Source organism: Vulpes vulpes, chromosome 15, assembly GCF_048418805.1.
Source record: "Vulpes vulpes isolate BD-2025 chromosome 15, VulVul3, whole genome shotgun sequence".
NCBI classification, from domain to species: domain Eukaryota; kingdom Metazoa; phylum Chordata; class Mammalia; order Carnivora; family Canidae; genus Vulpes; species Vulpes vulpes.
Genome location: NC_132794.1, coordinates 39,270,325 through 39,297,955, shown reverse-complemented (window position 1 = coordinate 39,297,955; position 27,631 = coordinate 39,270,325). Strand labels below are relative to the sequence as shown.

The following is a 27,631-nucleotide window of genomic DNA, read 5'->3' as shown; positions in this document are numbered from 1 at the left end:
CCCCCCTCCTTTCTTTCCCAGGATAATATGAAGAGGGGACAGAAGTAGTTAGGTAGAGAAATGTTTGCTTTGTGGTGAATCATCTTCTCTATAGAATAATAGAATTGTATAATGAAACCATAGGATGATATAGAAATTATAGGTGTTATTAATTAACACTCTTCTGTAATTATTATAAGCCATAAACCTAAAAAATCACTACTGCTACTACTAATAATTATATATTTCTAGTTAGCCTTTTAGGGACGTTGCATAGGTGAAATATTGTTATCTTCTCATTTGAGAGAAGTTATCTTCTCATTTGAGTACTCTAGAATGATGGTCAAAAGAAACATGTTTTACTCAATAAGTTTATATTCATGTTGCTATTAAAATATGAATTATATTCTTATAATTTTAGCAGTTTGTATTTCCTTCTAAAAGGTGAAATGTTTTATCACTCAGCATTCATTTAGGTATTCCTCTCAAGAAATCCCAACCTTTAAATGATAAACTTCTTTAACATCGGCATCGTACAAGTTTTTGGAATGCTTTCTTGAAGTCTTCATTAAAGATTCTATAAATCAGTGGATTTATAAGAGAATTGAGATATCCAAGCCATGTCAAAAAATTGGACATTTCTTCAGAAATTTTACACTTTTTACAGATATTAACAACCAATTCTTTTACAAAGAATGGAAGCCAACATATTACAAATGCACCCAAGATTAATCCCAGGGAAGTGGCTGCTTTGTGTTCTCTTGTGCCTAAGATCTTGTCTTCTCCAAGATTTCTCATGCTTGAATTCAGACCTCGGGTTTTTCGCTGTGCTATGAATTTTATCAAAGTCTGTTGATGGATCAGATAAAGATTTTTCTAGCAGGTAGGGTGTGGAGACTAGTCTAGTGCTTTTCTCACCACTCCCCAAAAGGACTTGGCCATTCACCTCCTCCTTGGCAATCCTGCTTGCTTGTCTCTTGTGGTATAATGTTTTTGCTGCTTTATATATTTTGTAGTAGAGTATCAAAATCAATGTTAATGGGATGTAGAAAGCTCCAAATGTTGAGTAAATAGTGGAAACAATGTGGTCGTGTTTTATGATGCACTCATCATCTCGGCTAGTTCCTTGGTGCCTCCAGAATAAAGGAGGCATAGAAATAAAAATAGATATAATCCAAACAATTATAATCATAATGCCAGCATGCTTGGGAGTCCTTTTCCTGGAGTACTTCACAGCATCTGTGATCGCCCGATACCGATCCAAAGCTATAGCAGAGAGATGTAAGATGGAACATGTGCAGCATGTAATGTCAACACTCAGCCAAATGTCACAGGCCACTTGTCCCATAATCCAGCTTTCTCTGACAATGTACACAATGCTGAAAGGCATCACCAGGACAGCTACAAGAATATCTGTGACTGCGAGGGAGCGAATTAAATAGTTGGCTTGGTCGTGCAGCTTCCGGGTCACAATAATTGCAGCAATCACAAGGGAGTTGATGGTCGTTGTCATCAGTGAAAGCCCAGAGAGAGTGAGGGACACCAGAATTTTGGATGGCATTCTGTTTAACAGTTCTTCTGAGGTCAAGTTTTGATCAGATGAGTTTAAGAAATCCATTTTTGAGGTTTGTATTAAAAGATTAATATAGCTGAAAAAATGGATACCTGTAACAAAGGAAGAGAAAATCAATTCAGAGAAGTGTTCAAAATTTTTTCTCTCCCTTTCAGAATAAATGTTTAAAAAGTATATGTATATATTTTCCTAGAATATTCTATGGATTAAAAGAAATGGGAGTTTAGATTATAGATTTTCTTTTCTTTTCATTTGATTAAAAAATTTCAATGAGAACAGTAACAAACAATAACTTTCAAAACATTTCTTCAAATACAGCTCAAATAAAACAATTTTTATGAGAAAACTTAACCTATTACTCAGTAAAATTTTTACCATCACAGAATTGCATTTAAAAGCTGTATTAATCCTAGCTATGTTTTCCCTTATCTCTTCAGAAAAAGTTTAATAGCACATACTATTAGTATATATGTATGCATTATGTAATATAACATAAGAAAATATCATAGTAAAGGCAGTATTCAAAAAATCATAAACAGTTCTGTACTTAATTCAGTTGTGTTGCAGACGTTATCATTGGGCTCATGGAGACTAAAGGAATTTTTGTAAAGGGGAAATAATTAAAAATATCTTTGGTATATCCCTAGCATTCTATGATCATTTTATGAAATTAGAAAAATGTCAAAGCATTTAGAAGTCTTTGTGAATATAAGTAGTTCATTTGGTTTAAAAAGATGAAATAAAGTTAGTTGGAGTCAAATAGCCATGAAACACTGCCCACTAATACAGTGACATATATGACCAAGTAACTCACTTAACAGGGTGAACTTGCCAGCTTGGAGAGCTTACAATGGCACCCACTCTGAAATGGAAATTATTTTCTTTACAAGTCACCATTGTGAGCTTAGACCATATAACTACTTCTGAAAGAGGACACTCAAACATGTCTTATAATTTTTGCTTCAGTCCATGCTATTGCTTAATTATAAGTCAAACAAGAGCAATTGGAGTGTAATGAAATAGGATTAATCTTTTTTTATAAGATAGTATTTTAAAGTTTGTGTTGTTTTACATCAGTCTTTCTTTCTTTCTTTCTTTCTTTCTTTCTTTTTTTTTTTTAAAGATTTATTTATTCATTCATGAGACACACAGATTGAGAGAGAGGCAGAGACATAGAGGGAGAAGCAGGCTCCATGCAGGGAGCTCAGTGTGAGACCTGATCCCTCCTGGATCCCGGGATCACAATCTGAGCCAAAGGCAAGCACCCAACTGCTGAGCCACCCCAGGCATCCCTCTTTTTAAGTAATTCTTTATCAGCTAAGTATTTCTTTTTTTTTTTAAGATTTAATTTTTTTATTCATGAGACAGAGAGAGAGAGAGAGAGAGAGGCAGAGACACAGGCAGAGGGAGAAGCAGGCTCCATGCAGGGAGCCTGATGCAGGACTCAATCCTGGGACTCCAGGATCACGCCCTTGGCTGAAGGCGGCGCTAAACCGCTGAGGTACCTGGGCTGCCCAGCAGCTAAGTATTTCTTAAGAAAAGATAGAGAAGACAGAAATCTGAAACTTTATTCTTAGTTATATCTATTATTGTACTTCCATATTACTTAAATTATTTTTACTTTAAAGTGATTATGTTTCATTTGTTGGAACAATACTTTAAAAACCATAAAACAATACTTTAAAATACTTGACATTATTATATCACTTCCTATGAAGTGTGTGTGTGTGTGTGTGTACAATAAAGCCTTGAGGTACAGCATTATCTAGTATTCTACCTGTGTTTGGTTATCAGTACTAAATTTAATTTTTATTTTCTAATATCCATTGAAGGCAGATGCTGATGGCTTGCTCCTAAGCAAATTGAGTGGCACAAGAAATGTGAACACTCAGAAAATGAGTAATTGTCCTGTGTGTAATTGAGAAGGCATTATATGTCTACATTATTTGTATCAACACTTACCTGTTTGTGAAGGGCAACTAAGCTCCAAAGAGTGGAAGCTAAAGTTTCCTTAGAAATTCTTTTTTTTTTTTTTCCTTAGAAATTCTAAACCTGTGGTTCCCTGCTTTTGTTTCAGTACCATCAAGAAGACTGTGAAAAAATGCAGATTACTGCCTCTCCCCTTCTTTGGAGCTAGCTATTCAGTAAAACTGGGTTGGGGACCTCAAACTTGCATTTCTTTTTTTTTTTTTTTTAAGATTTTATTTATTCATGAGAGACCCAGAGAGAGAGAGGTAGAGATATAGACAGAGGGAGAAGCAGGCTTGCCTCAGAGAGCCTGATGAGACCCCGGGATCATGCCCTAGGCAAAGGCAGATGCTCAACCACTGAGTCACCAGGCACCCCTCAAACTTGCATTTCTAACAAGGTCCCAGGTGTTGGTGTTGCTGCTGCTGTTGGTCCAGGGAGTGAGGTTTTTTGGGAGAACCCAACATGGCTGTTACTCACTGTTTGTCTAATTCTTTTACTGCTATTGCATCTATGAGTTCCTCTCAATTGAGAGTAGGTCTGACATTCCTGCTATATGAGTTAGGTCATATGACCATATTTCCTAAACCCATACTGGATCATAGGGCCTGAGGCATAATAGTATGGTCAGCTGTACCATTGGGATTGTTATGAAAATCCTTGCTATATCAATAGATCTCATAGTCTTTAGCTATTTTATCTTGAAATCCATTTAGGCAGTCAATGGTCACAGATGAAATGTTTACTCCAAGCCAGTTAGACATATTAGAAACACGGTAGATTAGTTTCTACCTTCCTTCTAATTCTCCCCCGCCCCGCTGCCATTCTCTCATCATAAAACTTGTACCAAGTAGTCAATTAAAAACTAAATATTTTCCTGATCAGTTAATTCTTTCCAACAGTGTTTATTTACTGTTTAATTAATTAGTTTATTATTTAGTACCAAAGGAATTTATCTTGTGTTTATTTAGTATTATAGGAGTTGATTTAAAAGTGATGACATTTTCCATATTATAAGCAAAAATAACTTTCCACTTTAATTTGCCTGATAAAGAATTTTGACATAAGTCTTTCCAGAGATAATTCTGAAATAACATTTTGAATAGAATATTGAAAAAGAGAAACTGTTTGGAAATAGTTATATGTGGTTTCATAATAAAAATGAATTCTATTGGTAAATGAACCAACTTAAAATTAGCAGGTGGATTATTTAATAATTCAGCTGAATCCTCTGAGAATCATATCGTAGCATCTAAATTAAGCTCAATAAAATGGTAGTTAATGCTAAAGAAAAAATAAAAATGTATTATATAAAATTTATTGTGGTTTCTAAGAAATCTTCCCACTATTAAATTTAGAAAACTAATCTTCTGATAGTTGTTTTGTCAAAAACAACAACAACAAAAAAGGGAAAACAAATGTAAACAATCACAATTGGGCTTCTTTTTCTTTTTATTTTATTTTCCTTGCCACTTATAATTAAAATTTCAGTAAGCCATATACCTTCATTAATTCATACATGTCCTCCAATCAGATTCCCATTTTTTTACATCTTAAATGTGGGGCTAGGTCTCACGATCCTGAGATCAGACCTGAGTCAAAACCAAGAATCCAAGGCTCAACTGATTGTGCCACCCAGGTGCCACAAGGTAGGAGCAATTATTATTTCTCATTTCATAGGTAAGGAAACTGAGGTACCAAAGTTTAACAAATTTCTCTATGATGACAACATAAATAATTGTTAGGACAAACCCATTCCCTTAATCACCATTTTCCTGTCAGTGAAAAATTTATTATTTTACTTAAAAACTCTGTTCTAGTAATGAGATCTACAAAGTAACTACTTTTTTTTGTAAAGTAAAGATTTTGTTATAGAGTAACAAGCATCTTCAAATGGAGGCAAATATCCAGTACAATGAACCGCTTATTTCTTGATGAGGATGTTTAGGATAGAGACTATGTCTAAATATGTAAACTGCAATAGAAATGTATTCATAGTGTTTTCAAAAAAATTTTTTACTGCCTTTCTAATTTAGATACTTTGTGTTCTCATTATATTTCTTTAAGAGATATTTACTGAGTTCTATTTATGTGCTGATTAATCTGTTAGGTATAAAATATGGCAAGAAACAAACATATCCCTGAACAAAACAAAACAGCAAACAACACATTGTCCTTTTTTTTTTTTTTTTTAAGACTTTATGTATTTACTTAACACAGTGAGAACACAAGTGGGGCTGAGGGGGAGGGAGTGGCAGAGGGAGAAGCAGGCTCCCCGCTGAGCAGGGAGCCTTATGTGCCCTGAGCCGAAGGCAGACACTCTTTTTTTTTTTTTTTTAAAGATTTTATTTGTTTATTCATGAGACACACACACACACAGAGGCAGAGACATAGACAGAGGGAGAAGCAGGCTCCTCTTAGGGAGTGGATGTGGGACTCGATCTCAGGACTCCAGGATCACACCCTGAGCCAAAGGCAGGAGCTTAACTGCTGAGCCACCCAGGGATCCCCGAAGGCAGACACTTTTTTTTTTTCCATAAGGTATGTAATTTTTTAAAAAATTTTTATTTATTTATGATAGTCACAGAGAGAGACAGAGAGGCAGAGAGAGAAGCAGGCTCCATGCACCGGGAGCCCGACGTGGGATTCGATCCCGGGTCTCCAGGATCGCGCTCTGGACCAAAGGCAGGCGCCAAACCACTGCGCCACCCAGGGATCCCCGAAGGCAGACACTTAACTGACTCAGCCACCCGGGTGCCCAACACATTGTTCTTAAGAATCTACACACTAATGAAACAGCCAAACATATAATTGTAATACAACAAAACAATGCAATAAGGGCTTAATAGAGGTGTATGTAGTGTCCTAGAAAAACGAATGAGGGAGAATTAATCATACCATGTGATTAATGATACCAGTGAAAGCCTTTTCAGGTACAGGGTAAAGCAGAGGTGTATAAACACAGGGTGTGAACTTCTGCAAAATGGCAGCATAGAAAGACTGAATTTACCTCCTCCCATGGACACACCAAATTTACAGCTATATATGATCCATATATATATGAAAAATATCTGAAAATTAGAAAAACTGCTTCTCCACAACAAAGAATTAAAAAAGGGCAGCCCCAGTGGCGCAGCGGTTCAGCGCCGCCTGCAGCTCAGGGCACGATCCTGGAGACCCTGGATTGAGTCCCACGTCAGTCTCCCTGCATGAAGCCTGCTTCTCCCTCTGCCTGTGTCTCTGCCTCTCTCTCTCTCTCTCTCTCTCTCTGCATCTCTATGAATAAATAAATAAATAAAATCTTTAAAAAAAGACAAAGAATTAAAAAAGACCACATCCAGACAAGTAGAAGAGGCAGAGATACTGTCTCACCAAAAAGTCCATCCCTGGTGTGGCGATACACAAAAGGGTGGGATCTCACCAGTCTGGTTCTTCCTCTGGAGGAGAAATGTGTTGGTGCTCCACATTAGGTACCTAACCCATAGGATCTGTACTGGAGAGATAAGCCTCTAAACTTCTGACTTAGACATCTAAGGGACCCAATGTGTTGTAGAAATCTGAGATTTCCCTTTGAGTGGGCTCAGGTGTGGTCTCACTTGTCCTGAGACCCAGCGAGAAAAAAGCAATTTGAAAAGTGCCTAGACTATATGTGAAGGAGATTCATTTGCTAATCTAAAAGCATCTTCTGGAGGGGCTTAAGGTAGTTGAAACTCTCCCTGGATACAGAGGCACTGGTGGACACATTTTTGCACATTTCACCATCTTTGCACACTTCACCTACCCTGTGCAGGTAGGTGAGCTTAGACATCGCATCCTTCTGCTATATTGCTAAGACAAGTAGGGTGAGTGGTTGCAGTGCTGTCATGCTGCCTTCTAGAAGTTGGAGAACCTAGATGTTTGTAGCACTTCCCTGTTCCCTGGTGGGGTCAGGTGAGCATGAGTGATTATAGTGTTCTCCAGTTCCCCAGTTAAAACATTGGGTGGTTATAACATCCCAGCCCCCTCCTAACGGGCTGGTGAGCAGCAGATGCTGCAGAATGTCACAGCATTCTCCTGCTCCCAGCTTAAAGTCAGCACACATACAGACAAGACACTTTCCCACTGCATTCCTGAAGCCCGTGCATGCCTGCAGTCAAAACATTTCTCTGCTGCTATTCTGAAACCTGGAAGAGTGCCCCACCTCCTGCACTCTGGTTTCCTAGCTAAGGCCAGCAGGCACATGCAGTACATACAGAGGGGATCCTTTAACTGCCAGGCCCTCATGATTGAGGGGGCTGGGATTCCTGAGCTCCCAATAATGTAACAATCAGAAGACAGCTCTTGGCAGGCCACCCCTCTCAGGGAACTATATAGACAGCAGACTGAAATACAACTCAAGGCTTCCTGTGAAAAAGATCAGTTTTCTTAGCCTGGAACTTCAGCCTAAGCCTTCAGACAGGCTTCAGGTTTCCCATACAACTAGAAGCTAAGGAGGGTTTCCCAAAACATAAGCAGGGAGAAATCATCCTTGTGCACTGCCCCTCTCCCACAGCCTTCCAGTGCTTGATGAGACCTCTCTGGAGGTCTGGAGCTTCACACTCCTCTGGAGCCCCAATTTTTGGGACTATCACTTACAGGATACCTCCAGATCCCCTGGTCCAGAGGCTAGAAGGGATTTTGATTGAGGTCCCACATGACTGTATATATCTGCATAATTTAAAAGCTATTGCCTCAGGGTCTAACTTCCAATCAGCCTGAAACTAGGTGCTAAATGAGATTCCTCCCCTTGGCTCACTGACAGGTCTTGGCACACTGTCCACAACTAGGGCACATCAAGAATAAATCAGGTGGTTTAGATAATCACAAAGGTTTGAGAGACAACCAAAAGCTAGGTTGAATAAGAAGGATTATCACCTATACAAGGACACTCCTTAAAGAACGAGAAGGAGAGAACCGTTTCACCTAATACATAGAAGAAACACAGAGAGTCAGGCAAAATGAGGAAACAAAGAAATATGTTCCAAATGAAAGAACAAGACAAAACCTCAGAAAAAGGCCATAGTGATAAGAAGATAAGTAATCTACCTGGTAAAGAATTCAAAGTAATGGTTATAAGAATGTTCACTGAACTGGGGAGAAAAATGGATGTACACAATGAAAAATTCAAAGATAGAAAATATCAAACAGAAGTCCCAGATCTGAAGAATACAATAAATGAACTGAAAAATAAACTAAAGGGGTCCACAGCAGACTAGATGAAGTAGAAGAACAGATCAGTGAGCTGGAAGACAAAGCAATTGGAACTCACCCAGACAGAGCAGCAAAACAAAAACAAACAACTTATGAGGATGAAGATAACCTAAGTGACCTATGGGAACATCAAGTGGAATATAATTTGCATTATAGGGGTCCCAGAAGGAGAAGAGAGAGAAAGAAATGGGCAGAAAACTTATTTGAAGGAATTGTGGCTGAAAACTTCCATAACCTATGGCAGGAAACTGACATCTAGCTCTATAAGCCCAGAAAGTTCCAAATAAGATGAACCCAGAGATAAACCACATCAAGACACATTAGAGTTAAAATGATGCAAGTTGAATATAAAGAGAGAATCTTAAAAGTAGCAAGAGAAAAACAAATTGCTTGCATAAAAGGGAACCCCAATAAAACCATCAGCAGGTTTCTCAGCAGAAACTTTGCAGGCCAGAAAATACTGGCCTGACATATTCAAAGTTCTAGAAGGAAAAGACTTGGTTGGAAAACCAATAATATTGTACCTCACAAGACTACCATTTAGAATTGAAGGAGATATAAAGAGTTTTCCAGGCAAGTAAGAGCCAAAGGAGTTCATTGCTACTAGATCATTTTTATAAGAAATATTAAAGGAACTTCTTTAAGCTGAAAATAAATAGTACTAATTAGCAGCAAGAAAGTACATGAGAGTAAAAATCTTAATGGAAATGGTAAATACAGAGTAAAGGTACTGGATTAATAACAAAGTTATTGTGAAGGTTAAAAGACAAAATTAGTAAAATTAACTAAAATATAATAATTAGTTAAGGGAAACAATAAAAAGATGTAAAGTGTGACTTCAAAAATATATAACATGGAAGGGAACAAAAATGTAGAGTTTTGGAATGTGTTCAGATTTAAGTTTATATAAACTTAAAACACACACACATACATATCTCTCTCTCAAAAAGATGAGGAAATGCGAGGCATATAGCAGACACTGATTTGAATCCATCTGGGCAAATGCTGTCAACGTGCTCTGTTCTGAGGGTTAGAAATGTACCCTCATTAGATCCACTTCTACTTGTTAATCTGGTTCCCTCATTCTCTGGCTCTTGCATCCCTTCTCTGGGCTCTTGACTCTGCTCTCAGAGAGATCCTGTTTTTTTTTTTTTTTAATGAGAAATAGTTTGCATTTACAGTTAAGTAAATTTCACCGCCCATTTTCTGCCTATAGAAAATCTTTTCATTTTGAACTGCATCTTTCCCCTTTGGTCCAAAGTTAGTAAAATTCTCTTAGAAACTTTGTTTCCCTATGAATCTGATTGGAAGTTATGACAGGCCCCCAGATGCCACATGCATAGTTTTACAAGGCAGACTTCTCTTTGGTTTGCTTAGAATATTAGAACTGTGGGACATCATCCTTAAGATTCTCAGAAGCCCTTTCACTAGCTGAGGGCTCTACTAGGCATTCCCTTAAGCCTTTCTGAAGTCTTTTTTTTTTTTTTTTAAGATTTTATTTATTTATTCATGAGAGACACACACACACACAGAGAGGGAGAGAGAGAGAGAGGCAGAGACACAGGCAGAGGGAGGAGCAGGCTCCATGCAGGAAGCCCGACGTGGGACTCGATCCTAGGTCTCCAGGATCACACCCCGGGCTGCAGGCGGCGCTAAACCGCTGAGCCACCTGGGCTGCCTGAAAAATCTTTTTTTTTTTTTTTTAAAGATTTATTTATTTATTTATTCATGATAGACATAGAGAGAGGCAGAGACACAGGCAGAGGGAGAAGCAGGCTCCATGCCAGGAGCCCAACGCAGGACTCGATCCCAGGACTCCAGGATCGCGCCCTGGGCCAAAGGCAGGCACCAAACTGATGAGCCACCCAGAGATTCCCCCCCACCCATTTTTAAAAAGATTTTATTTATTTATTCATGAGAGACACACAGAGAGAGGCAGAGACACAGGCAGAGGGAAAAGCAGGCTCCCTGCGGGGGGCCTGATGTGGGACTTGATTCCAGGACCCTGGGATCATGCCCTGAGCCAAAGGCAGATGCTCAACCACTGAGCCACCCAGGTGTCCCACAACAGTGAAAAATCTTATGGAAGGTTACAGTAAATTCAGTGAACTGTGAAACTACCTATAGAAGCACCTGTTATGGAAAAGGAAGCAAATACACACGCACAAACTCAATATGTTATACTACTTCCTTTATTTGTTGCTGAAACCTAGCATAGAAGAAGCTGAATGTGTATATGTGTATGAGCAGAAGAAGGATGGAGAATATGGAAGGGGTGGGGTTGTGAAGGCAGTAAGAACTGATGTTTATTCCTGATACTGGGGCTTCACTTTATTAAGAGATTATCATGTATTGTGAATAAAGGCCACACTGCTTGAGTTAAATGAATCTTCATTTGAAGCTTGTCTCCTCACCGGTATGAGCTCAAAAAGTCATTTTAGCTTTCAAACACTCACCTTCTTTGGTGAAGTGAAGATGATAAGAGTCAAAGCTTTTATTTATTTATTTTTAGACCAATAGTCTTTATTTCCTTACTTGAGAATGTTTTCTTTTCTTTTTTTTTTTTAAGGATTTATTTATTTATTCATGAGAGACACAGGCAGGGGGAGAAGCAGGCTCCCTGTAGGGAGCTCGATGTGGGACTCGATCATAGGACTCCAGGATCATGCCCTGAGCCAAAGACAGACGCTCAACTGCTGAGCCACCAGGCATCCCTAGAGTCAAAACTTTTAAAGTGTTATTGAAGATTAAATATAAATCCATTAGGTCCTGGCACCTAATAAACTCAATATTTATATTTGTCCTTTAGAGGGGCTAGTAACCTCTTCCTTCAGTATTGTCATTAGCATTAGTGAAAGCATTAAATGCATCTACAGGGTAAAAAATATTACAGTATTTTAATTTTTACCTCAGTCTTCTTTTTATAGTATCTATAGTAATTGTCTAATGCTGTTTTCTTTTTTTTTTTTAGGAGGAAAAATGTATTCTTTTAATGGAAATGAAATAAAATCCTTGGAACAGAGTAGTTTGCTCTCCATATATGTGCATATGCCACAGCATGAAAGGATAGTGTATTTATCATTGTCAAGGGCTAAGAAGTTTTTAATTATTTGTAGCAGTTTAATGGCTGAAATTGTAATTGAAGAGCTAACATTTGGACTCTCCTATTCTCATAAAATGTTTAGGCACACACATTAGAATGTTTTAGCCTAGGAAGGCAAATGGAAAAGAACAGAGATCTACCAACTGTAGTTGGGTTATTTATAACCAGGAAATCAGAGGAGCCACTGGGTGAAAATCCTATATAAATCAAACAAGAGTTTTCAAAAATATCAGTTTGGGAAACACCTTTTTAAATAGTAAAAAATATTTGGTATGCACTTACATGAAATAAAAACAAAACAAAAACAAAATAGATGGTTTTTGGTTAAATATTCATGAAATCTTTTTATGGGGCTTCCTTATTCTTATCACCTTACCATACTTGAATTTGTACATGAAGTCATTCCAGACAAAATTTAAAGTACTTTGAGGTATATTATCAGCACCACACATTTCTAGTAATATTCTAAATTCAAATACAAGCTGGTTGGTTTAACTCCATGAAAACAGAAATCATGCTTATAGAAGAAGCAAGACTTAAGAGACTATGGTCTAAAACACATCATTTGAAGGAGTTAATTTTCCCATTGCTACAAGTCCAGTTCTCTAAGACCAAAAGACAATTTTTGAATAGTTTCTGCTATATTAAATATTAATTTCCTTGAAATCTCCCCACACATTCATGTGCTTAAGGGTAGTATTTGATGAGGGAACAATTCCCAAAAAATCTAATGTAGATACCACATATTCCATGAAAGGGATCCTTGACTGCATGATGATGATACCATCACCTTACTAAGTGTCTTCTAGTGTCTGGTACCGGTTGAAGTAGTTGAAATGTATTAACTCATAAACTGGCACATTCATAGAGGGAGAGAGAGGTTAAGGAACATGACTAAGGCCAGACAGCAAGTATGAGCTGTCACCAGAGCCTGCACCTAGAAACGGACTCCAGAGCTCATACTGCTCAACACTATGCTATGTATGTCTTGTGTATGTCTTATTTTGAAAAAGAACTAGCTGTTGAACTGAAAACTATATGACCCAGCTGTCCTTAAATCTGTATTTTCTTAAAGATGATTCCTTTAAGACTTGTTTTAAATGCTTCTGATTTTATAAAAGACTTTATATGTTAAAAATAAACCATTTTAATAATGCTAATGGTTGTTGTACACATTTTATTGAATATTTTCTATTCTGCATTTCAAATTGAATCAATAACTATAAATAACACGACTGTTAAGTATATTGTCAGTTACATGTTTAACTCTGCACATAAATTTGGTGTGAAAAAGATGTCTTATTAGTAAATAAGTACTTATTTTTCCCTTTAAAAACTTGTATGAAACCTAGGATAAATGTATTGAAGTTAGATTTCCTGGCCAGTACTAGAAAACTATATAGCAAAAGAATATTCGCAAAGAGGAAAGAAGCTACAAAATGAGACATTCAGAACTAGAGCATGATCAACTAAGCCGTCTTTCAAATATTATTTGTGTGATGCTCTTTTCCATATTTTGGTCTCTCCCACTTGCTCTTTAATTGTATTGATATTCTAGCAAATAATACAATGAAAAACTACTCTTCAGGGTAGAAATCTGCAATAAAATGTATAATAGCTTGTGTACAGTTACTAATTGAATAAAACATTATCCAAGTAACTGATCAGTTACTGGTGCTTAAAATTTATAGTAAGAAAATTAAAAATAACAGAAGACTATCTCTGTTTCATATTTAGGTCTATTTAAATGATTTCCAATATAGCTAACCTCAATGTAGGGGTTACATTTAGTAAAATCTTGCTGACTGGACTTCGAAGACTGATTATGTAGGTGGTCCACTAGGATCAGTTGGTTCCCTTTCTAAGCTGGATTTTATCAGATTCCTACCATGTGTCTCTCGTATTGAGGAGGCTCATTAGAAGGATCCAGCATCCATATGTTCACAAAAAAACCCTCTTTCCATCCCCTATCCATATCCCACCCTCACAGTAAGAACCGAAAGTTAGTTGTGCTTTTGTAGCTTTTTCACTGGAGACTGTAAGTTTGAGTTGAATTATTCAATGTGAGGGTCACAATGAGAGAACGTGGATCTTTCTTATTCTTGTGGACTGTGATCTTTCCTTTCAAGGCTTCACCTGCTTTAACCGAAAATGGCTTTTCCAATAGAAATATTGTTTGTTTCCAGTGTGTTCTGGCACTCTGGGGGCCCGTGGAGAACACGACCCTGCTGTGACAATTCTTCTCAAAATATATATCGAAGTAGCCAGCAATTGCCGTGCACATGGATGTCTTTGTAATTTGCAGGGTAAAATCTGAAGAAAACTCCAAAGCTGAGACAGATGTTGTATGGCAATCTATTTGCTTAATACTACAAGCATCTGAAATCAGAGTCTGCAGATCTAAAACTTCCACAACAGCTTCTGGAATAACTGCTTTCTTCATACAAGACATGTTGAAGCCATAGACATTATCCCAAAACGCAATTCGATCAGCATGTTTATTCATATCACTTACTGCCACAAGGCTGATAGTGCAAATATCAGGGTAGACTGATCCTCCTTTTGCCAAGTACTTGTTCTTTGCATAAAGGTCAGAATCTAACATAGATTCAAAAAGAAGAAAATAGCCCATCCACTCAGATATAATAACATCCACTTTTTCTACAGGAAGGCAAACTTCTTCAATCTTTCCTTTAATTAGTTTAATAGTATCTTCAAGTTTATTTAGTCTTATGATATCCATTGCCTGGTAAAGTATTTCAGACTGATCAACTCCAAGAACCTTCTTTGCCCCAGCTTTAGCTGCAAACATAGAGAGAATTTCAGTTCCACAACCAACATCCAAAACTACCTTGTCTTTGAAGATATGTGGATTTTGGTATGTAAAATCTCGGTAACTTTCTGTTTGCACTTTGTCCTTTAGCATTTCTTCATGTATCCCATAATGCCCGTATGAGCTGAAATAAACACCATCCTCATCTTCCTGGAGGTCTGCAATGGCAGTAGTAGATGACTAGCAGGTTCTGACATCTGCGTTCATCACAAAATCCTGAGCAAATTGTTTCATTCTTTGCAGATCCTCACGTGCTCTAGCTAATGCAGCTTCAGCAGACAGTGCCCTGGCTTCCATATGTTTCAATTTTTCAACAACAGATGTGTTTTCATTGAGGCCATTGGGATATGAGAATGGGACTGACACTGGTTCATAAAGATCTTCTACATCAAATTGAAGTAATAAGTCATCTTCTAATACTGGCTTCAAATACTCTTCTTTCTCCCAAGGCACTGGGTTGTAGATGGAATCCATATACTCAACTGTAGGATTCTTAAGTCTAATAAAATTTATTAGTTTAATGTATCCATAAAATTCAAGTCCATGTTTATGGACCATGTCATCGATATGAAATTGATGCTCAGACTTACAGTGTGAAAATGTTTCTTCAGCAGATATAAATAACCTGTGGCAGAACAGGCAGGGCGTCTCCTGCTGGTCCTGCGGGAGCACGGCCTCCGCCCCGGCCCCGGCCTCTGCCCCGGCCCCGGCCTCCGCCGCGTCCTCCCAGGCGGCCTCGTCCCGGTCCCCGCTGTCTGACAGCTCCGGCAGCTCCCTCCGCCCGCGGCGCCCGACGCTAAAGAGCACAGGGCGGCGGGGAGGCCCGCGTCCGGGGGCGGGGCTAATGCCGTTTTCTAATGTCAAGTTTTCTAATTCCACAGTAAGAAGGTGGTGGTGGGAGGAAACAATGTGCAATTACCATAACTGAGAAATGATGTACTCTTTTAATGTTTGAGTTAAAAATGGAAAACAATATGTTAGCAAGCTAGAGATCAAATTTTGAAATACACGTTCACGATCTTTCTTTCCTCCTTGCCTAGCATTACCTCATCTTGAGCATTCAGTAAGGCAAATAGTTCACTCCATACTGACACTGGATATAATAATGTTTTATGTAAGTGTTTATTACCAGCAACTAGACAAAGAATCTAGAAATTCTGTACCTTTACTGGAAGGTTACTGAAAAGTTGAATTTTAGCTATATGCTAGATATGAAGAATATTTTTAAAAATTTCTTTTTAAAAAACATTTATTTATTTTGAGAGAGAGAGAGAGAGAGAGTGTGTATAGGATGGGGAAGGGGCAGAGGGTGAAGGAGAGAGAGGATCTTAAGCAGACACCCCACTGACCATGGAGCTCAGTGTGGGGCTTGACCCCATGACCTTGAGACCATGACGAAATCAGAACTCACACCCCAACCAACTGAACCACCTGGGCACCCCTAAAAAAATTCTTTTTCAATTTCTTTCTCAATTTCTTTCTCAAAATTCTTTCTCAAAATTTCTTTCTCAAATTAAGTATTAGCCATCTGGTAAATATCTTAACTTAGATACTTAATTTTGTATTCCTAATCTAGCATAAAATAATGGATGGACAAGTCTTTCTCAAAGTTTGAGGAGACAATGGCTAAGTTTACCTGAACATGAATAAAAATGCCATAGTAAATTATTTTCTAAAAAAAAAAAAAATCACATGGTTGGGATGTGTTAAAACTCAGTGAAAGCTCTTGTGAGGTTAAGAGTTCTAATTTTGCTTATGTTGTTGTTATATAAAAATTAAAGAAAAAGAGTTCTAAGTTTAGTGATGATTTTTGATTTGACAACTTCAGTCTTTTTGATGCATAATAACTAGTTATCCACACCAAGCTGGAAAGGTTTAAGCAATTTCAAGCACTACAATCTCTTTTTTTTCCTCTGCTTTTTAAAAAATTAACTATTTTTTTTTTAAGCCAGCACTTGAAAACCGTCAATTATATTTTATATTTTAAGCAAATTTAACTGGTGGGATGAAAGGTATTTCACTTGATTAGGATGTATGCCTCTCCACTTAATTCTATTTTTCTTTTGTAAATATGTTTAATTGGAAGTATTTCTCTTCTCTTTTCATCTTCAATTCACTTTCTTTCTTTTGACCTCCCTTAATTAGGCTTTATAAGCTTTATAAAGTACAGCTTTATAGTAAGTGCTACCTTGATTAACTGAGTATCATAAATAAAACAAATGATTAATACTGACACTGATTGGATACCATTGGCTTGCTAGGGCTGATATACAAAGCGGTATATCTAGTAACATAGTGTAGTGATTAATTGTAGTGCTTAATTGCTGTCAGTGGAGAGTGAGTAATTGATTTGTCATCTTCAATTAATAATATTATAGAATGTTCAGCACTGAAACACAAGACAAATAGAATAGAGCCATGACTTGGAGCTCTGCTTAAGCACAATATGGTCTTCCAGTCTGCTGGGTATTGACCATAATATGAAGAAAAGCATAACTTTTAAATTTGCATAAGATAGGCAGGAATTGACTGAAACATGTTAAGCTTAAATATATACTGGCCTTATGTAAATATATGGTATAAAGTAGTCACAATGTTAGATGAGACGGGTATCTTTCTATTTTCATTTTATTTAGTTGGCTTTACATAATGCTATGTCTTATATTTCTTTCTTTTACACAGTAAATTATCCTAAAATGCCAAGATACAGATTGAAGCACAGAGTTAAGATAGTAACATCTTAAGACTCAATCTGAAAATAATTATGAGAATTCTGTCTATATCTGAATAACAAGAAAGGAGAACTTCTCTTCATATATTTTGACTTAACTTCCATCTAAGAATACTGAAATTACTACCAAATAGTTTTTCTCTTCTCCAAGATTTTTGGGCTAGCTTTTTATATGACTTTTTAAAAAAGAATTTATTTATTTATTCATGAGAGATACAAAGAGAAAGGCAGAGGCATAGGAAGAGGGAGAAGCAGGCTTCATGCAGAGACCCCGATGCGGGGCTCGATTCTGGGACTCTGGATCACACCCTGAGCCAAAGGCAGAAGCTCAACCACTGAGCCACCCAGGTGTCCCTTTATATGACTTACAAGTTCTTAGTAACTTGAAACACTTCTACTCTTCTCTTAATGTGATTACTACAATAGAAGTGGCTATTATTATCTCTGATTAGAAGTATTTTAATGCATATACTTGGAATTGACACTAGTAAAGTCATGTATTCTGGAGAACATTATAAACAAATTAGGAGTTTGTTAGGTATTTTGGATATGACATGGTTAAATGATGATTTGTGTATATTACCTAGATGTGACTTAGCATAGAACACATTTGAAATGTCATCTGAACAGAATGACAAAATATTGGAGAACACAATGTTTGAACCTCCTGGTTTGTTTCCTATGTTTTAATTATCAGTTGATAAAATTTATTAAGCAATGAAATGTGTGTTAGGTTCTACATGTGATACATATGCATAAAAGATGCAGCCCATCCCATCAAGGACTATCTTGTTTCTCAGTAGTTGGGGAAAAAAGACAAAAATTAATTTAGTTTCAGCATTATAGTTGGCAATCTGGAAATAAAGATGAATATCTTGGGGTGCCTGGGTGGCTCAGTTGGTTAAGCACCCAACTCTTGATTTCAGCTCGGGTCATGATCTCAGGGTCATGAGATGGAGCCCCATGTTGGGCTCCATGCTTGGGTGGGGGGAGTTGCTTCTCTCCCTTTCTCTCTCTAAAATAAATAAATAATTAAATAAATAAATATTTAAAACAAATGAATATATCATTAAACATTTTCTCAAAGAGCTCACTATCAGGTTATACAGATCATTGCACTATGATGAGATAAGTACATTTTGGTAGTCGTTTAAAGAAAATTTCCAGGTATCCAAACCTTTTCTTTCTTATAATAGTAGGGACATTAACAGCCATATTTATTGCATATTCAATATTAAAAATATTGATATTGAAGTTCTCTACCAGTTGGCAAATAAAATATTAAAAACTATATTAAGTGTTATAATAAATAATAAAATATTAAAACTATAATAAGTGTTATTTTATCTTAAAATAAGTACATTAACTCAAGTCAATCAAGACAACTATTGAAAATTGTCCTCTTATTTACTGAGAATTGATAATAGAAATATCGACTACGGAAAAATCTCAGGCAGAATTTTGAATATAATTGCTGTTAGTTCTGTAGAAGTTGAGGGAGGTTTCAGTATGATGAACAATATTGCTGCTATTAAAAAATCTCTCCTTCTTGAGACCACAAGTTCTGCAAAGATGTTGCCCATTGATCCCACTGAGGTGGTTACAGGGCCTATTGTGGTTCCTACATGGCAGCTAGTTTCCCTGGCTGGCTGCTGAGCAGAAAGTGGTGACCAAGACATGAGCAATAGCTGCCTGCTGCTCAACAGCTGTGCAGTGTGCCAAGGTGGCATTGGTGAAAATTGTTATTGAGACCTGTTTCTGGATTCAGGTCACGTGGGACTCTGACATCTAGGTTCCTCCCTGGCCATGATGCACACACAGTGTGTCCAGCAGTGTATAGTATGGTTCCCCTACCCACATCACAACTTTATAATTCATCCCTTTGTATATCATTTCTTTTTTAATTACTCCTAATTTGAGTTTATCATCTATTTCCTGTTGAGAACTTGACTGATAATAAAAATCGTAACTCCTTGGCAATGATTGTAATTGATCATTGATTAATCATTGATGAGTTTGGTAGTAAGCATGCATCCAAAGACAAGTGAATCTTAGTAATTTTGTAGGAGTTCCCAAGAAGGGGAATTATTTATTTATTTTTTCCACCGAACATTAAGCCATGATTATTTAAGTTTAGGTCTCTTAAAATGCTTGCTACCACATGAAGCCTGAGGATGAAGCCAGTACTTATAACCTGAAATGTACTATGTGATACACGCATTGGTAAATATGTAAGAAAAGAGTCATGATCATTCATGGAAGGTTGCAGCAATTCTGCCAGAGAAGACCAGAAAAGACCTTACACTGGAATTTAAATTTAAACTAAGGCTTGAAGAGTTTCCTGGGTCAGTAGTTGGTGGAGGGGAGTTAGGTTGCTGTGAAGGCCTTTAGAGAGAGGGAACAATATGCAAAGATACAATATCTGGAGGAGTATGGTAGGAGAATAGTTTGAATGGATATAACAGTTTAGGTTGAAAACTTGGATAGGAAGTTAGAGTTTCATATACCATAATGCTGGAGGCCATGCAGAGCCATTGGAGAATGTGAAGCAGAATTAGGTAAAGGGTAGAGGCTAGGATAGGAGATTATTAAGTAGGCTAGGTGAAAGACAATGAGTCTCCAGCCAAGGAATGAAACAAAGGGATGAGGAGAGAAAACAGTTTTAAACCCCTTTTAACTCCTGGCCCTAGTGCAAAATTTGGCTCATAATAGTCAAAAAAATTTGAGTGAATAATTAATGAAAAATACTCTGTGTTGATTGAGAGTGAGGAAAGTATTATGTTCTCTTATACATTGCTTACATAAACTGGTACAACCCCATGGAGACAATGTGGTGGTAACGTTTGATACAATCATTCTATTTCTAAGAATTTATCTTATGAATATATTTTCATGTATAAGAAATGAATATGTCCGTCAATACATATAGATAAATAAATTATTGTGCATACTTATAATGAACAAATAAATTCTTTATATTCTGACATAAGATTTCTAAAACATATTTTAAAGGGAAAAATCAGAGGGTAAACAAGTATGTATGGTATTTTACTCTTTGTAAAACATAAAGAATATGTATGAGTACAGTTGCTTATTTATACATCCAGTATCTCTGGAAAAATACACAAGAAACTGATAATTGTGCTTATCTCTGGGAATAGAAATAGGGAAAAGCATTTGGAAAGAGATCCTAAAATTTTATAGTCATGATGCATTTACCTACTTTTCTTTTTTTAAAAAAGATTTTATTTATGTATTCATTTCATTTATTTATTCATGAGATACAGAGAGAGAGGCAGAGACACAGGCAGAGGGAGAAGCAGGCTCCATGCAGGTAGCCTGATGTGGAACTGGATCCTGGGACTCCAGGGTCATGACCTGAGCTGAAGGCAGACGCTTAACCACTAGCCACCCAGGGGTTCCACATTTACCTATTTTTCAAAAGTAATTAACAAAGAAAAAAAAGCAAACTTATTTGAGCAGATACATCAGTTTTGTTTTAAAGATCTTATTTATTTATTTGACACACAGAGAGAGAGAGCACAAGCAGGAGGAATGGGAGAGGGAGAAGCAGCCACCTTACACAGCAAGGAGCCCTATGTGGGGCTCCATCCCAGGACCTTGGATTATGACCTGAGCCAAAGGCAGACCCTTAACCAACTGAGCCACCTGGATGGCCCTGAGCACATTAATTTATGTCAAACATCTTCCTAAGTACTTTGTATGATCTTATTTGAAACCAGAGGAACGAAGATAAGTGAAGGAAATAAATGTGTAGCTTGTGAATATGTGAGCACATTGGGGGAGGGTGGAAAGTGGGAGGAACTTGAAGATTTTCATATGTCATAGACTGTATCTTCTCTCTGAATAGGAGACATTGTCATCTGTTGAGGGGGAGGAGGTAGGGATCATGAAGGGTGTGAAGAACATTTGGCATGAGAGTAGGAAGTTGTTATAGAGAGTAGGAAGGGAATGATCAAAGGCAGGAAAAGATTCTTTGTATTGTTTAAGCTGTTTTGGCATCATTTTTATTATAGCGCAATTTTATTTTTTAAATAAAAAGATTTATTTATTTATTTTAGAGTGAGAGAGGGTGTGCATGTGCTCAAGTGGGAGGAGGCGCAGAGGGAGAGAATCTTCAGGCAGAGTCTCCACTGAGCATGGAGCTTGGCCCAAGGTGGGGCTTGATCCTACCACTCATGAGTTCATGACCTGAGCTTAAATTGAGAGTCAGATGCTTAAATGACTGGGCTTTCCAGATGCCCCAGTCCAATTTTAATTTGCAAATGCTCTATACCCCTGGTATGAGAAAGGAAAATAAATGGTGGATTATATACTTTTTTGTGGGAGAAGCACAGTGAAGAAATTCACAGAAAAATAGCTGAAGTCAAATGATAACAACACCAATCAGAAAATAAGTTTATAACTGGAGGAGGTAGCAGCTGAAGGTAGCACCTGAAGAAAGGGGTGAATTTAATGAGTCAAGTGAGAATTTCAAGGCTGAGCTGTGATCTTGCCCAGTTGGTCACAAAATTTCTCTCTTCACCTGTGGTTATCTGTTGCTCAGGCCACAGCCTGAGAAGGCAGCCCTCAGGGTCAAAATCTTTTCAGGATGTCTCCAGCTGGCCAGCTTTCACTGAGCAATCCTTACAAGAAAGCATCTGAACACTTCTGGCATGTTATTACCCAGGGGGCTTGTTCTAGCTCTAACTCAGTTAATTATTCTCAAAGTGTAGGTCCTGGACCAGCAGCATCCACATCAAGTGAGAACTTACAGAAATGCACATTCTCATCCCCTCCCCTGGCACTGAATCAGAAACTTGGGGATGATATTAAAGCCTCTAGAGGTTTTGGACACATGCTCAAGTTAGAACCAACTGCTCTAGCTGTTTTCTCTCACCTGAGATAACCACTTGGTTAATTAACCCCATCACCTCCTTTACTTATTTTTTTTTAAAAGATTTTATTTATTTACTCATGAGATACATGGAGAGAGGGAGAGAGAGGAACAGACACAGGCAGAGGGAGAAGTAGGCTCTGTGCAGGGAGCCTGATGTGGGACTCAATCCCAGGACTCCAGGATCATGCCCCTGGCCAAAGGCAGGCGCTAAACCGCTGAGCCACCCAGGGATCCCCATCCATCACCTCCTTTAAGTCTTTGCTTTAAAGTCCCACTACTCTACTTAATATTCCTTTTTTAAAATTATTTTTCAAATTTAAATTCAATAAGCCAATATATACTACATCATTAATTCCAGATGTCTTTTTTTAAAAAAAAGATTTATTTATTTATTCATGACAGACACAGAGAGAAAGAGAGAGGCAGAGTCACAGGCAGAGGGAGAAGCAGGCTCCATGCAGGGAGCGCGATGTGGGACTCAATCCCGTGTCTCCAGGATCATGCCCTGGGCCGAAGGTGGAGCTAAACCGCTGAGCCACCCAGGCTGCCCCCAGATGTCTACTTAATATTTCAAACCACCTTTACTCTTCATCCTTCTTATATTACCTTTTCCCCTTCATCTTTCTCATCAGCTTTATTCTTTTTCCTTAGCTTTTATAATTTCCTGTAGTATATATTTACTTCGTATGAATGTTTTTGTCTAATTGATTTGAGTGCAGGGATCTTTGTTTTGTTGATAATGATCTCTTCCAAGTTCCCAGAACAGTGCCTGATGTATATAATAGGACCTTAATTGATATTTGTAAAATGATTCTTTGTCCACTGTCTAATGAAGAGCCATGTCCAAAGTAGTCACCTTTGTTTAATTTGTGGTGAAGCAATTGTCCAACAACAGTCTCTCAGCCTGAGGCTTTCCCAGGTGTGGGTTTCCAGTTGAGGTTTTCCAGGCTGTTTCCATGGCAGTCTCCTTAGAATTCTTCTCTCTCAGTTGGTGATGAGAGACTCATCACCCTTACACCTCCCTCACCTCCAGACACACTTCCTTATAGATGGTGGGAGGGGTAAGCTCTCAGCAAATCTATGATTTTCTTCAAATATTATCCTTACTTTCTAATTCTTACCGTCTTCAGCTTTACCACTGCAATAATCTTGAGGTAGTGAAGACTTAGATATATAAAGCTTGGTTTCCCTACTGCTGTCTCCGTTCTGAACAGGGCAGAATTTAGTATAGCATCTTGTACTAGAATATGGTAGTTCCTATCTGTTTTTGTAGATGTCAGCCCAAATTAGAATGTTTATTTTTTATTTATAGTAGATGGTCCTCTTGGCCTTTTTAGTCCATTCGTTATATTGTAGGCAAAGCAAGTCTTTAAAAACATGACTAGAGGCACCTAGATGGCTCAGTGGTTGAGCGTCTGCCTTTGGCTCATGGTGTGGTCCTGGGGTCCTGGGATCGAGTCCCACATCAGGCTCCCTGCAAGGAGCCTGCTTTTCTCCCTGGATATGTCTCTGCCTCTCTCTGTGTGTCTCATGAGTAAATAAATAAAACCTTAAAAATAATAAAATAAAAACATGACTAAATGATTCTTTTCTGCTCTTCAAAATTTTTGACTCCCCATTACACTTAAAATAAAGTCTAGATTCTTAATAGTGCCCTGATGGCCCTTATGAATTGGTTCTTGCTCACATTTTCAGTCTCCTATGGTGTCACTTCTGTGTGTTTACTATTTCTGAGGCCACAGCCCTTTCTAACTTTTTTAAAACAAAGATTCTATTTTTAAGTAATCTCTACACCCAAAATAGGGCTCAAACCCACAACCCTAAGATCACAAGATGCAAGCTTCACCAGCTGAGCCAGTCAGGTGCCCTGGGCCTTCGTAGTTTTGCTACTTGATAAAATCAAACTCCTTCCTAGGTTATGGCCTTTCGACTTGCTGTTCCCTCTGCTTGGAAGTTTCCCTCCTAGAGAACTGTTTTTTCCTCATTAAAGTTTCAGACACATTATTTCATTATACTACATTATTTTTCTTCATAGCATTTATTCCTGTTTAAAATTTTTACAGTTTTCTACTGTGTATTATCTGTTTTCCCTGTTAGAATGTAAGATTCATAAAAACAAGGATCTAGGCTTTTTGGTTCACTGCTGCAATCTAACTGCCAAGAACAATATCTACTATGTAAGATTTCAATAAATACTTGACAAACATTTTACTGTATGCCTCCCACATGCTAGGCCCTATGCTGGTAGGACCATTTTGATTAAAAGGGACACCCAGGTGGCTCAGTGGTTGAGCGTCTGCCTTCAGCTCAGGTGGTGATCCTGGGGTCCTGGGATTGAGTCCGGCATCCGGCTCCCTGCAGGGATCCTGCTTCTCCCTCTGCCTGTGTCTTTACCTCTCTTTCTTTCTGTCTCTCATGAATAAATAAATTAAAAAATCTTAAGAAAAAAATTTTTTTAGTCCCTGTCCTTAAGAGACTTTCAGTTAGTGTATGAAAGAGACAAAAAAGAGCCAACTTTTCATGTGGTATAATAAATGTTAGATAAAATCAAAGTGTAAGGGGTTCTATGGGAGTAGAGAACTAGTAGTGGGAACAGGGGTGTCAGGGGGTATGAGATAGGATTTCAAAATGCACACACTGTTTCCTGACTGTTCACGTAGAGCTGAATGAGGGATGGAAAGACGTAGGGGCACAGGGGGAGGGTGGTGGTTGGGTAGTAGGCATGGGTGAACTTTTCTTTCATTTTTGGTGCTTTTACACTGAGAACTTGACATTGAAAGGGAGCCCCCTTGGATTTTTCTTACAGAATCTGCCCACCTCTGTCACTGCTTACTTTACATAGATCTACATACCTAAAGTATAACAGCTTTTCTAAACCAAAATTGAGTGGTATCATGTGATGATGGTATTCTACTATGGTAGAATGTCTATAATAATACTCAGAAAACTAAGTATAAATAAAATTTCTTCTCATACATTGTTTCTAGCATACTTGACTCTTAAAGTATTGATCTTTTTTGCTCAAAAAGGGCTTGAAAACCATAAACATGTATAATAAACAGAAGAATTAACAAACATGATTTAACCCATTTCTATTTCAATTTTATTATTGCTTGAATAGACATAGGTTAATATTTTAATGATCTGTACTGTAATAGGAGTTTTTAAAGTCAACAAATCATGTAAATAATTCTGGAAGTAAACCCTATTTACAGATTGAATGAACAGAAAATTAATAGTATATGAGTTAGGGGCACCTGGGTGGCTCAGTCAATTAAGTGTCTGTCTCTTGGTTTTGGCTCAGGTCATAATCTCACAGTTATGGGTATAAGCCCCCCACCCCCATTGGGCTTTGTGCCCAGTGCAGAGTCTGCTTCATATTCTCTCTTTCCTCTTCCTCTGCCCCTCTCTGCTCATGCTCTCTTTCCCTCAAATAAATAAATAAAATCTTTCAAAAAAAGAGTATATGAGTTAATGTATTTGAAAGATTTTCTAAACCCTGTTAAAGCAGACTGGTCTTAATCTTATGAATTTTAAAAAGCATGTAAAATAATCTAATTAATCAATTAATACTTTAATTCTTAGATTACTAATGAAGTGGGCCTTTTTTTTGCCTTTTAAGTTATCTTCAACTTAAAATTTAACTTGTTTACCATTTTCTGTCAGATGTCAATTATCATAAAATGATGAAAAAAATTACAGTGCAAAAAATGTCCATATGACAGACCATTATTTTTCTATCAAAGCTGAAGTTTAACATATAATCGAAACAAAATGCCATATTAGCAATCAATTTTCTCCTTCGAATAGAAAAAAACTCACAAAAGTGTGAGAAAAAATGATTCAGAAGTTAATTATGCAGAAGTTCTGAAACCTGTCTTTGTGTCCTACTCTAAGAAGGGGAGGACATAATATGAATTCCCTAAAGGGAATTTTAGTAGACAATTCAAAAGGTCATCTGTGATGCAGGAGAGCTAAGGGAAAATAGAGTGTTAGTAGTTTCAGCTGATGTGGCTCTAACCTGAGTAGGTCTACCCTTAGTCAATAATCTTTGGGTATTGACTTGAAGAACGCTTAATGGATACATGGATATTCCTTGCCTTGATCTCTCTTGGATAAATTTTTTAATTAAATTTTATAGGCTATTTACAATTAGTATTTTTACAGGCTATTTACAATTAGTGTTTTGCAGGTATAACATTTGGCATTTGTTTGTTTAGTATCTTCAAAATGTGTTGCAAAACTTGTATTACTCAGAGATTGTTTCCAGTTATCTCCTCAAGACATCATTATTATCTATTATCCTTGGAATATGTCTATTGACTTTACTTTTAAGAAGGCAGCTTACAATCAGAATGCTGTTTTTGTCTGTATAGAAGGTCCAGAATGAAGTGGCATCCTCTCCCACATTTTGCTTTGGCTTTGTATGGTCCAGCTCATCTGTACAACTTCCATTCTTCTATTTCATAATTTGACATTAGCTACCTCTTTTGACTGAAGTTTACTTTTATAATATGTGTGAAAAAGTGAATAGTGCAAAAAATGACAGGAAATGTCATTTGGAACATCTTTTTTGGAGACCATATTATGTAGCTTATAGTTTGCATAAAATGTAGGTCACTGGGGCACCTGGGTGGTGTAGTCAGTTTAACATCCAACTCTTGGTGTTTGCTCATGATCTCAAGATCATAGATCTCTGTGTTCAGCATAGAGTCTGCTTAAGATTCTCTATTCCTGGGATCCCTGGGTGGCTCAGCGGTTTGGCACCTGCCTTTGGCCCACAGAGCCATCCGAGTTCCGGGATCAGTCCCGCTCTGGACTCCCGGCATGGAGCCTGCTTCTCCCTCCTCCTGTGTCTCTGCCTCTCTATCTCTCTAAGTCTATCATGAATAAATAAATAAATAAATCTTAAAAAAAATTCTCTATTCCCTCTCCTCTGCCTCTACCCCCACTCCCTGCTCTCTGTCGCAAATAAATAAATAACAATTTTAAAAGTAGGTCACTAATTCACAGTTTCAGCAAATTCATGTTATTACTTGAATTAATATGTTATTAATTGAGTTTATATGGGTTTATAAAGGGTACAGCTTCTTATAAAAAAATAAAAAGAAAAAAAAAAGAAAAAGACATCCAATCAAACCAGTTTAAGAAAAGGGAGTCATTTGGGGCACTTAGGTGGCTCAGGCAGTTAAGCATGTGTCTTTGGCTCAAGTTGTGTTCTCAGGGTCCTGGGATGGAGCCCCATGTCATGCTTCTCCCTCTCCCTCTGCCCAGTCCCCCTCATGTTCTCTCTCTCTCTCAAATAAATGAAATCT

At 37.5% G+C, this 27,631-nt stretch overlaps 2 protein-coding genes across 2 annotated transcripts in view; both read right to left on the bottom strand.

Annotated features, from left to right (window-relative positions):
• Positions 1-249: 249 nt before the first annotated feature.
• HTR1F (5-hydroxytryptamine receptor 1F) overlaps positions 250-27,631 on the bottom strand; it is a 134,767-nt gene continuing 107,385 nt past the window's right edge. Inside the window, 2 exon segments of the mRNA XM_025988906.2 lie at positions 250-757; positions 759-1,644. Of these exon segments, the coding sequence (XP_025844691.2) occupies positions 499-757; positions 759-1,644 (1,145 nt within the window). The 3' untranslated portion in view covers positions 250-498.
• The window catches only part of LOC112912168 (protein arginine N-methyltransferase 3-like), a 39,544-nt gene continuing 24,925 nt past the window's right edge, over positions 13,013-27,631 (bottom strand). The window contains 2 exon segments of the mRNA XM_072740558.1: positions 13,013-15,178; positions 15,229-15,539. Of these exon segments, the coding sequence (XP_072596659.1) occupies positions 13,879-15,178; positions 15,229-15,539 (1,611 nt within the window). The 3' untranslated portion in view covers positions 13,013-13,878.